The sequence below is a fragment of the Taudactylus pleione genome, unplaced genomic scaffold, assembly GCF_031769625.1.
Source record: "Taudactylus pleione unplaced genomic scaffold, aTauple2 ptg000820l, whole genome shotgun sequence".
Taxonomy (NCBI): Eukaryota; Metazoa; Chordata; class Amphibia; order Anura; family Myobatrachidae; genus Taudactylus; species Taudactylus pleione.
Window position 1 is genome coordinate 252,539 of NW_028285222.1, and position 12,451 is coordinate 264,989.

Here is a 12,451-nt window from a genome sequence, read left to right on the forward strand (position 1 = left end):
TACCTGGGACGATCGGGATTTTCAGCCTGTTCGGGCTGCCGCTGTCGGGATTTGAACCGCCGGCCAGGGGGTCCGGCGGTAAATCATACAGATTCCGCACAAAATACTAAACAGTTTACTGACATATTCACCAGTAAAAAAAAAATTTAAATAAAGTAGAAAAGGCATCTTAAAAGAGAAGCAAAATGATGGTCTACAAAACATTAATCTGGCCAGGCCTCCACATTTTGCAAGGATTTAAATAAAAGAACAGTCCCGTTCCAGCCCACCCAAGGACAAATAGAAAAATCCATGGAACACTAGAACAACGAATCCTGGATCCCCATCATATCCAATAGGCCTGGAGAACGGATCTTTGCAAGAACCACATCAGAACTGAAACACCCAGAATGAGAGTGGATATCAGACCCGGATATAATCACATTAACTAAGAAGGATAAATCCAGGACAGGATCTTTCGTGGTGAACATGAAAGCTTCAGAGTCAGAAATCGGTGGCACAGCCATCCCAAACTTCGTATCCAATAGGACTGGAGAGCGAATCTTCAGAGTAACCACAGCAGAATCAAAATGTCCAGAAATGGAGTAGGTATCAAACTCTGATACAATCTCACCTATTGGAAATTCCAGGGCAGGATCTGTAGTAGAGGACACAAAATACAGGAGCAGAGCAGGGAGAAAGGTTCTCCACCTGCAGGTCGCCATAAAAGTTGAGAAGCTTCTGGCTAGAGACATTGATTGCCTGAAGGATCCGTTGCAGGGAGCTATTCATTGAAGGTATAGCCACAGATATATTATCCACAGGACCAAAGCAAACGTGTCCAGAATACAATGGTACAGGAGATTCAGCAGGTACAGATCTACTCCACACAACAATTAAAATGATGGCCAACAATAGAACACGTCCCGGAGAAGTAAAGACCGGCAGAGGGTCACCGCAGAGGATTGTAAAAAACAGGAGGCAGCAAAGCTGTGCAGCTGCGGTATCAGTGGTGCTGGAAAAACAGGGAGCCTCAGACCGGATCAGTCCCAAGATGGCGGCCGCCGATACCCAGCACTTCCCACGCTACCAGGACAGGCTAAAAGAAATCGGAGGAGCAACGGATAGCAAGCAGCGCAGCCGGGCCACCGGAGGTCACTGCCAGGAAGCAGGAGAGAGCCGCCAACCTGACACAGCCCAGGAGCGCAGCCGCCGGAGTCAGGAATATCACACCGCAGGACCGGGCCACGGAGATCATCGGGCAACAGGTAAGCAGGCACTGGACAAAGAGCCCACCGGAGAACTTCAGGAGATGCAGGAAAGAGAACCTCACTGCTATACAAAAGTTGGAGATGATATGTCCACGCAAACAGGATATATTAACAGGATAAAAGCGGGAGAGCTGGCAAACACGTCCTACGCCGAGCTACTCCAGGCCACGCCCCCGCTTAACCAAGAGATTTATCAAACTTTCTAAAGAGGACAAGTGGGGATGTCGCCCATTACAACCTATGAAATTCTAGCTATTTATGTATCTGCCTAATTTGTATGCAAACTGCTTACAGAGAGCAGAAAGGAAAATACAGTAACTGTAAATTTGTTTGCATCAAATAAAATTGTATCTCTAATTTTATTACGAAAGTATGCAGTTTTTCTAAGTGTATGCATTTAGGGAGACAGTGGGACTAATAGTGTAGGGGGTGTACACGCCCACATGTCACTGGCTCCTCCCACATAGCACTGGTCACAGCTCCTCCATTTCCCATAATAGGGTCTTGATCAGTTCCAGGCCCATGTGGCCCTTGATCCGGCCCTGGTGGTTTGTGCCAGTATACCTGTGTTAACAGTTGGCAAATTTTTGAGGGACCACTGACCGCACAGGTGCCCGCCCAGTTAATAATTACCCTGGGTAAGCAAAAGAGATCAGCGCTGTCTATCCCGTTGTCCGATGCAACCCTGGCCAGTGGTTAGCATTACTGCCTCACAGCACTGAGGTCGTGGGTTCAATTCACACTTCGGCCCTAACTGTGTGGAGTTTGTATATTCTCCCTGCGATTGCATGGGTTTCCTCCGGGTACTCCGGTTTCCCCCCACACTCCAAAAATATATTGATGGGTTAATTGGCTACTAACAAAAATTACCCCTAGTGTGTATGTGTGTGAGAGCATGTGATAGGGAATATAGATTGTGAGCTCCGTTCGGTGCAGGGACTGATGTGAATGGCCAGATATTCTCTGTAAAGCGCTGCGGAATGTGTGCGCTATTTAAATAACTGATAATAATAATAATAATCCTTTTGCCGTTTACCTTATAGAGGGAAACAAAGCTAGCAGCATCCGGGCGAACTTCGAGAACCTGGCCAAGGACAAGGAGGCAGAGGACCGGAAGAAGGCGGAGGCAGAGAGGGCGCAGAGAATGGAGCAGGAGAAGCAGGAACAGGAGCAGGCCCGCAGGAAGCAGGTCAGTGCTGGCACCAAAACGGGCATTCCAATATTAGCAAAAAGCAGATATTATACCACTTGCTGCCACGGTTTGGCCACTAGAGGGCAGTATTACATTGGTGTAGGCTGCAGATTTTTTACTCTAACGCAACTAAGAAAACTGACAGCTTCAGCTCTCTTCATTCATTACAAATATACAGGTAATTGGGGAACGATCTATGTGTGTGTGTGTGTATGTATATATATATATGTATGTATGTATATATATATATATATATATATATAGTGTGTGTGTATATAATTTATTATAGTGTGTGTGTATATATAATAGGTTTTTGGGGGGGCTTTTTTGTCTTTTTTTTTTTTTTTTATTGGTAGTGGGATCAGCAATGGAAAATCGACAGTCTATGCATAAATAGGTTTTCATGTGGAATATGCGTGCACACGCCTCTGCATTTGTAGTACATGCAGTAGTCTTGCTTGATCAACAAATTGTACCTTGATCATCTTCCCCCGTTGTAGTTTTACACATGTTCTTACTTAGAAAGAAAAGAGGGAGAAACATTAGCATTTCCTTTGCTGTAGGCTAGGCCCAGCATGTATTGTCACTCGTCCACTTGTGGGAGAGGGGAGTAATTGCTGTAACTAATTTGTGCTGCAGAATTACATTCTGAAATATTAAGTGAAACTTTTTGAGCGTCGTCTGATTTTAGATTGAGACAAAAAAAAGAAATAACTTCCTGTTTCTGTTCTCTTTATATCAAGGAACAAGAAAAGGCCAAACCTGTGTCTCCTCCCCCATCCCCCAGGCCCCGACTTGTGGCTGAGGAGGCTCCGGCAAGCCCTGTGTATGAGGTATGAGGTGGCTGACTAGGAAATAATAAAAGACTAGTATCGCCCTCTAATAACATTATAGTACTCTTGTCTGTGAGAGTTGTGGTGGTTCTGTAAGAGCCTTATTTAGGCATGGACTCTATAGGGGCATCTCTATTAGTGTTTAAATACAGCATGAAGAACGTCACCCAGGATGGCAGCTCTGGCCAATGTCGTGTAGACCCTCTTAATCTCATTCCTCTTACTTTGGCATTTAACCTGACACCTGCCCCCTATTCATGACATGAGAAAAGTTGTCACCCCGTCTGCCCCCTCCTGTCTCTGGCACCAGCATATAAGGCAGGTACAAATACTGCGGGTGACCGTACTTTTACCTCTTCCATCCATAATGCAGGACACTACTCCTATATATGAGAAGGAGCCAGAGAAAGCCGTCCCCGAGAACATCTACACTGAGAAGTTAGACTACCACGATGCAGTGAGCCACAAGGCAGACGCTCCCGTCACGGAGGCTGTATACGAGTCAGCAGATTACCAAGACGGTAAATATACTGGTCGGCATCTACCAAAGTGCAGCTGGGATGCACCAGACAGAATGAGTCCTGTCTGTACCTCAGTATAGCAAGTGATAGAACCTACAATAACTGTACCCTGCAGCTGACATCTGTAGGGTGATAGAGAGACAGTAACTACTTTCTTACAAGTAAGGACACGGGGGGGATCTATCAAGCAGTGGGAAGCTTCGAGAAATGGGCCAGTGGAGAAGAGTTGCCCGTAGCAACCAATCGGCTTCGAGGTAGAATTTCTCAAGAGCATTCTGTAAAATGCTAAGTATTAGCTGATTGGTTGCTATGCAGATGCGTTTTAACAGAGGAGGGGGCCCATGTGCACATCCCGTGCGGGGCCCCCTCCTCTCCCCCCGGGGGCCGGCAGCCGACTGACGCGGCTTGCCAGCCACCGGAGCATTAGTAGACTCCGGGCACTAGAGTGTAGCAGAATTCAGGAAACATGGCCGCGGCGGGCATTTTCCAGCGTTCTGTAGACTCTGGGCATTAGTGTGCCCGGAGTCTACTGCGCACGCGTAGAACACCGCAAAAATGGCCGCGGCAGCCATTTTCCCGTGTTCTGAGCAGCGCCGACACCCGACGCGGGACCACGGACAGGTAAGTTAAAAAAAAATATGGGTATGCAGTGGGGGGCCCCCCTGGACCCGGGGGCCCGTGTGCCCTGCACACACTGCACCCATTATAGATACGCCACTGTTGCTATGGGCAACTTCACTGGTCCACTTCTCCACACTTATCACTGCTTGATACACTTCCCCAACAAAACACGGTTGTGTACATGCTGTAATTACAGTTCTGGGATAAAGAGGTCTGAAAGCCTCCCATTAGCTTAGTGCATTATATACCTCCCTGGCTTTCTCATAGAACTCTGCTACAAATGTACGTACTGAGAGATTACTTGACACTCCTATTTGCTGTTGTAATAACCATAGATGGAGGCTACTTGTTCATGGTCCATATAGCTGTCCATAGACACGCTGCATTATAACCGCTCTCATTCTAGCGACCCAACGCCCGTTCTCTTTGTCCCGCGTTTACACCGGTGCAGTTCATTCAGCGCTCCGCAGGCAGATTATGAACTGCAATGTCGCAGTATTGAAATGTTACTCTTCACTCGGAAACCTTTTAGAGGAGAAAATCAGAACTTTTAGTGGAGTTTGACCAATGATGAAAGTCAACATCCTACCTAAGATTCACGTTGTTTAATGACTTAAATTACAAAAACCTGATGCACAGTGCTATTTTCTCTGACACGTGTCAGTAGGGTTATTTAGTGACAGTCAGGTATTTATTGTGAAATGTATGTTGGAGATGGTTCACCTTTTTGGCACTCCATATTCTGAGGAGTCACAAGTTCCGAGCAAGCTATGCCAGCCAGAGGGCTGCAGCTGGAGGATGCCCACCTCTGATATAGATGAAAACATAATGTTTAATGGCTCTAGGTGTCGGCACAGCTGAATAAGACCTGCGGTTTGGTATGGTTGTGGCCAGATTTAATTAAAAAACTATCTATTCTCATTTCAGTGGAAAATACGTACGCTGAGTATGACAGTGACCTTGGGACCACAGCCATTGCTCTGTATGACTACCAAGCAGGTAGGTTTTGTCCGCACCACCCCCCAGTTTAACGGACCACTAAGTGCTCAAAACTGAAATTTTCAGATCTAAATGCTAAACAGAGGTAAAATAACCTCTTTCATTATTGGTTACCCTGATGTTTTTCTGCCGTTACATGTAAAGCATTACCTCCATTTCCACTACAGATCGCTCCTACCAAATTTTTAGGACCGTGCTTTGATGCAGGACAAAAAGCTAATTCTGCAGGCATTTCAGTTACTGTCACATCTCTAGGCCCGCCCCTGTGCATGTATCCACCAATCCGCAGGGGGCATTCGTGCACAGCAAGTCTACAAAGCTGTCACTTAAACAGCCTGTTTATGTAGAGAAGTTAACCACCCTTCTGACCTGAAACCCCCACATTTAGACCTGTTTAGGAAAGCAATACTATGCATACGAATCAGTTTTGTAGTAATCGTTCCTATATTTGTAATGCTAAACAATGGTTTTATGCAGAGCTTTGTTATTGGGGTTAATATTGCTTTGTAATGGTCAGGTTTTTCTCTTCCCCCAGCTGGCGACGACGAGATCTCTTTTGACCCAGATGATATCATCTCGAATATTGAGATGATTGACGAGGGGTGGTGGAGAGGGCTCTGCAAGGAACGCTATGGGCTCTTCCCAGCGAATTACGTGGAACTCCAACAATAGAACAGCCGCCGCCAGTCTTCCCAGTGAGAGGATCCTGCAATGTGACCCTCTGTCCTGCAGCCGTTGCACAACGCGTTTCGCTCTGGCAGTTCTGCTGTTCTGCAAGCTTCTCTCTTTGAGCTGAATTTTGCCATAATTACCTGAGCTGGATCCTTACACTACAAATCATTATATCTATTTTTCTTCCTATTCTTTTGGAGAGGGAGCAGCGTTCTGCATATTAAACTTTTTCTTTCTTTTTTTTTTTTAATCTCTTCTGATCAGGCTTTTAACGTGCAGTTACCTACTGCAAGCTGGCAAAAATTTATTTTAAAGGCTGTTAACTCATTCGTTGCCAGGTGTGCCTTCACTTCACCCGACGTTTGACCGAGGCTGATTATTGAGCGTTCCTTCCCCTCCCATTGACTGGTTTCATGGAAGGCTTCTCTGTATTGGTATACTGCCTTTTAAATGGCCTGTGCCCAATTTTAGTTCCTATTATACAATTTGCCTAGATGGTTACTGGGAACACCAGGCCTTGTGTGCCATATACGTGTATAAGCAGCCAAACGTTTATATCTGTTATGGGGGAGCGACTAGTGACGTGATCAGGTTTCATTTTTTCCTTTGCCTCTAAAGTGATCAACTTAGGACGTTTCTTGAGTATAACGGGAAGTAGAGAGATACTGTAACATGTTATCACATTAATACTTTGTGCCAGGACAAAGGATTTAGCACTCTGCGAAAGCAGAGGTCATTATAGACTTCCCCTGCTCTCCATCCCGAGATAGTCTCTTCCTGGCGCAGAGGCGACCGCGTTTACTGCTCTCCGTTATTCGGACGTCTCCTGTCAGCCAGATTTCTCCAGTGTTACCATAACGGCAGACCATAGAACAGCCTCAGGCTGAGGCGTATTAAAACTGTGATTCAATTGCTTTATACAATACAATATATAAGGTCATTAAAAGGGTCAAACATAGGTTTTTGATTTTATATTTTTTTTCCCCTTTTGGCGACGCTCCTCCTCGGGTTTTCAGTAATTCTAGGATCCTGGATTGAGAACTGCAAGAATTTTAAGAATTTCAGAAAAGCTAATAGAGACTTGGTGTCTTGAACAGTAGGAGGTGAAAACCTCACCCTGATTTTACATTTCCCACCCAGCGGATGACATGCGATGTGGATGCCTCTGACCGAAATAACCAGCCCGTCCCTACCTTCTTTGAAGCTCCAACGTCTCCCATTTTATTTTCAGATAAAAAAGGAACCTATAGCGAGGAGACCACCTGAAATGTAATTGGCAAGGTGAAGAAGAAAAGGGTTTTAGTTGACCATAAATTGGCGTGGAACCTTTATCTTGAAGCTGTGAGGGCTTCCACCTCCGTTTATGGTGGATTCTATGGGGTACATATACTAAGGTGCGGGTTATTAGAAATTGAGTTGTTGCCCATAGCAACCAATCAGATTCTACTTATCAATTAACTAGCACCTTCTAGAAGATAGTAGCTAGAATCTGGTTGCTCTGGGTAACATCTCCATTTCTAAAAACCAGCCCTTATACCCCTATATATCTTATTTCTAGGTGGGGCAACAGTCAGCTTCCAACAACATTATATGATTCATAAGACTGCCCAAATGGAGTTTTCTGTCTTCGCCCCCCTTCCCTCCCTACTACAGTTCAAGTTTGTGTGGTTTTTGGACCAACTAGATGGAAAAGGGGATCTCTGCGTGTCGGTAGGGGCGGGCTTTTTTCGGGCCCGTGGCGGGTGGGTTTTTTAAATCTTACTTTTATCTGGTTTGCATTATGCACTTAATTATCTATGATTTTTGTAAATGACGCTTCAATAAAGTTGTTTTTTTCCAACCATCTGAATTTAGTGTTTTTATTTTTGTGTGGCTGAAACAAAGGAATTGAGAATACATTGGAAAATGTGATGTAACCCATAGCAACTTAGCAGAAACAAACCAAATGAAAGCTCAGATCTCAATGCTTTTTTATTTTTGGTATTTCTTACAACATTGGATTTTTGACCTATTTGGCCAAATTAGTTCCTAATTGCACCCTAGGCCTACCCCTAATCATTCCCAGACACCCACCAATCCCCTCCCTCCAAATTAAACTGTGCACCTATTTACCAAAAGTCCTGGGTTTTCACCAAAAGCAGGGTTATTGGAAGAGATCGTCTGTCCCGTATTACACCTGGTCTCGTTACTTTATTGCCTAAGCTATTATGTGCAAATTGTTAACTTTTTATTTTAAGGATGGGGCCTGAGATCGAATGTATTTGCAGTAGCAAAAACACAGGCGGTGCAGCTGCTATGGGGCCGGAGGCACAGGCATAGTTATTTATTGTTATTATCCTTTATTTATATGGCGCCACAAATGTTCCGCAGCGCTTTACAAAGTCCATAAATAACTTGACAACTGACTTACAGTACAAAACAGGACAAGGACATGGATAATATACATTGCTACATTAGCGACCATAACACCTAGATATGCATCAGAGCGTAAGCAACCAGGTGTTAGGTGCCCTGGTGGGGGGTAAGAAGTAGATGAAAGTAAAGTAAGGAGAAGCGCAAGAGGGTAGAGGGCCCTGCTCATAAGAGCTTACATTCTAAAGGGGAGGGGCAGACAAACAGGTGTAGATACGAATGAGGAGAGAGGGGGAGGAAAGGGAGATCTGAGTATCATCAGCATAGAGATGATAATGGAGGTCAAAAGAGCTGATGAGTTCACTTAGAGAGGACGTTTAGAGGGAGAATAGTAGAGGTCCAAGAACGGAACCTTGGGGAACACCTACTGTAAGAGGATGTGATGGGGAAGAGGAGTCTTGAGAAGAGACAGAAGGACCGGTCTGAGAGGTAGGACGACAGCCAGGAGAGAGCAGTGTCGCTTAGACCAAGAGAGTGAAGGATATGCAGCAGGAGAGGGTGGTCAACAGTCGAAGGCAGCAGAGAGGTCAAGGAGAATAAGCAGAGAGTAGTGGCCCTTGGATTTGGCAGCAAGGAGGTCATTGCTGACTCTTGTGAGGGCAGTTTCTGTGGAGTGGAGAGAACGGAAGGCAGACTGAAAAGGGTCAAGGAGGGAGTGGGAGGAAAGAAAGGTGGTAAGGCGGTTGTAAACAACACGCTCAAGGAGCTTGGAGCAAAAGGGAGGAGAGAGATGTGACGGTAGTTGGAGAGAGTGTTAGTATCTTCCATTCTTAAAAAAACCTACCCTTGATCCTATCGCATGTTTGAATGCAGAAGGGACAGTGCCAGATGAGAGGGAGAGATTGAGGAGGTGGGCAAGATGGGAACAGGCACGAGGAGAAGAGGTAGAAGGAGGGGGGAGGACTGGATGAGAGCCATGACTTCCTCTCCAGATACAGGGGAGAAGGATGTCAGTCGGTGAAATGGATGGAGATGGGTGATCAGGGAAAGGAGGAGGTGTAGAGCAGGGGGACTGGTGGGATATGATGTCCTGACGTATGGAATCGATTTTAGATGTAAAGTAGGTAGCAAAGTCAAGGGCACTGACAGAGGAGGGAGTTGAAGGTGGGGAAGAGACGCTGGGGATTTGAGGACTGGGAGGAAATTAGGTTTTTGAAATATGACTGTTTAGAGAGGGAAAGGGCAGCACTGTAGGATGAGAGCATAAATTTGAAATGGAGAAAATCTGCCTTAGAGCGTGATCTTCTCCACTGTCGTTCGGCGGTTCTTGAACACTTTTGCATATATCTGGTGCATTTGGAATGACAGGGTTGTAGTGTGGATGTGCGAGGGTGAGTAGTGATTGCCGGAGCAAGAGAGTCCAGAGCAGAAGTAAGGGAGGCATTGTATAGGGAAGCAGCTTGTTCAGAGCAGGAGAGAGAGAGGATAGGGGAGAGAAGTGAGTCAAGCAGAGAAGATAAAGAACCGGCATTGATAGTCTCAATGTTACGCTTAGTGATGGTGGCCTTTGGAGGTAGAGGAGAGGTTAAAAGAGAGAAGGTGATGATCAGAGAGGGGGAATGGGGAGTTGGAATAATTAGAAATATTACAACGGTGAGTGAAGACTAGATCAAGTGAGTGCCCACTGACATGTGAGGGTGAGGAGGTCCATTGGGAAAGACCAAATGAAGTGAGGGTAAGGAGTCTGAGGATTCTGTGGTGATATCAATTGGAATATTGTAGTCGCCAAGGATAATGGAGGGGAGGTCAGAGGAGAGAAAGTGAGGGAGCCAGGAAGCAAAGTTGTCAAGGAACTTAGAGGGAGGGCCAGGGGGACGGTAAATGACAGCTACTCGCAGGTGTACTACTGGTTGGAAGAGGCGTATAGCATGAACCTCAAATGTAGAGAATGTAAGGGATGGTTCCCGAGGGTAGGAGTAACCTGGGGATAGAAGAACCCCCACACCACCACCATGGTGATCCCCGGGCCGAGGGGTTTGAGAGAAGGTGAGGCCCCCAGAAGAGAGAGCTGCAGGGGAAGTGGTGTCAGAGGGTGAAATCCAGGTTTCAGTAATGGCTAGGAGATGCAAGTTTTTGGAAATGAAAAGGTCATGGGTGGGAACCAGTTTATTACAGACTGATCTGGCATTCCAGAGGGCACAAGATAGAGGGACAGTGTTTATGGGACAAATGTGAATGAGATTATCAGGGTTGCTTTGACGAGAAGGTGAGATTAATTTGGGTGACCGAGATGAATGTACTGTAGTGATTGTCAGGGCATCGGTGTTGGGAAGGTAGCGATGGGGTAGTAAGACCCAGGTGGGGTAGAAGAGAACAAATGTGGAGTAATGGGAGAGGAGAGGGAGGAAGGCAGACAGAGGAGGGGAGATAAAGGAAGAGTAGGTGGAGAAGGATAAGAGGGAAATGATAAAGGTGGAAGAAGGGGGCAAAGCAGTATCAGGTAGACACTGAGTGGAGGAGGAATTGGATGAAAACATGGTCATGGTGTGGCTGGGTTGAGTTTGGGGAGGAATTCTAGATGTAGGAATATAGTATGAATGTGAGAGTGCAGGAGATTTGCAGAGAAGAAAGTAAAAGTACAGTGGAAGAAGGTGTATCTGTGCAATGATAAAATGTTATAATAGAGGGAAGGAAAAGTGGAGATTTAGTGGGGAAGAAATAGAATATTAAAGTAAACTGTATTAGAAGACAGATGACAGGCTTGACAAATAATTAAGGTAGAGATAACCCGAAATTGGCACAGATACAGTACATTGAGGTGCGTCATGTGATCAGATTTCTGCATAAAGGGCACATCAGCATTTGAAATTAATCGCCAACTTATCGAGGTGTACGGTGACTGCGTCATGTGACGGAAGCAGGTTTGGGTTTGATGGGTGCTCAGTTGAAGTCATTGCACTTCTGCCCCTCCTCCTGCTTAACTCATTCTTCCATGCCATACAGTAGCTAAGCTTTTGCCACCCTCCCAACCGCCCTGTGTGTGTTTCAGCCCCATGTGTGCAACTTGGGGGTGTAACTTGTGCAAGTTTTGCACACAAGTTGAGTGTAATTAGTTCCGCATTGCTAAGGGCCTGTTTCAGAGATGTATGCGATGCTGCGAATGTGGGTGCAGCAGATCTGAGTATATAGGCTAATGCAGCTAGTGAGGTCTTCAGTAAAAAAAATGCCCGCTGATGGCATCATCAGATCTGCTTGCTGCGCCCAAAGACGCTGCATCGAATCCACTCTGTGTGCATCACGTGGCCATCAGGTTACACTGCCGGGGCCGATGTAGTCTTAAAGGACGCAGCCATTGACTTTAGCACATCCAGAAAACTGAGGTGACACGCTCCCCCGGGCCCTAAACGGCTGCAGACTCTCACTCACCCGACGTTACAGGCCCAGATCTGTGTAGTGCGGAACCCAGAGATTTGCGTGAATATCAAAACAATGTCAATCACTGAATCGCCCCATAAATGTGTTTATTTGCCCCAACGCTGTAGCATGTGCGCAGTACAAAAACACACAAGATACTTGCGCACAACTCTGCATGGGCCCCTGAGTGGCTTCTCTGGGGGCCGCATTGGCTTCAGCAGGACTGATCATTTTTCTTCCAAGCAGTGCGATGAATTTGCCAGGACTTTTATGACTCTGTGGGACCTCAGTTTAGCACCATACGGCTATAATGGCTGCACTGCTCCAACCAATGCTGGAAGTTCCTGGAGAAAGGTAACATTGACATTACCTGCACCACAAGGGAGTACAGGCCTCTGGTGCAAGTAACCCTTTTTTAAATCCTTTTGAAGACAAAGCGTCCCTGAGAACCAGCCTAGCTTACAAGGTTGTGCCAACGTGTAATAGCAATCAGGAAATTGTCTTACCACCGTTTTGCCCACAGCCGGCAAATGAAAAGGAGCAGAAGCTGCATTCACCAGATCTTGTAATAGAGCACATTATGGGGCTGACCAGAGA

At 46.0% G+C, this 12,451-nt stretch overlaps 1 protein-coding gene across 2 annotated transcripts in view; it reads left to right on the forward strand.

The window, feature by feature from the left end:
• CTTN (cortactin) overlaps positions 1-7,931 on the forward strand; it is a 43,244-nt gene extending 35,313 nt beyond the window's left edge. For both annotated transcript variants that reach the window (XM_088458268.1, XM_088458269.1), the window contains 5 exons: positions 2,294-2,439; positions 3,186-3,275; positions 3,649-3,796; positions 5,345-5,416; positions 5,952-7,931. In XM_088458268.1, coding sequence (XP_088314394.1) covers positions 2,294-2,439; positions 3,186-3,275; positions 3,649-3,796; positions 5,345-5,416; positions 5,952-6,088 — 593 coding nt within the window. In that variant the 3' untranslated portion in view covers positions 6,089-7,931. The remainder of the gene's footprint in view (positions 1-2,293; positions 2,440-3,185; positions 3,276-3,648; positions 3,797-5,344; positions 5,417-5,951) is intronic.
• The last annotated feature ends 4,520 nt before the right edge of the window (positions 7,932-12,451 follow it).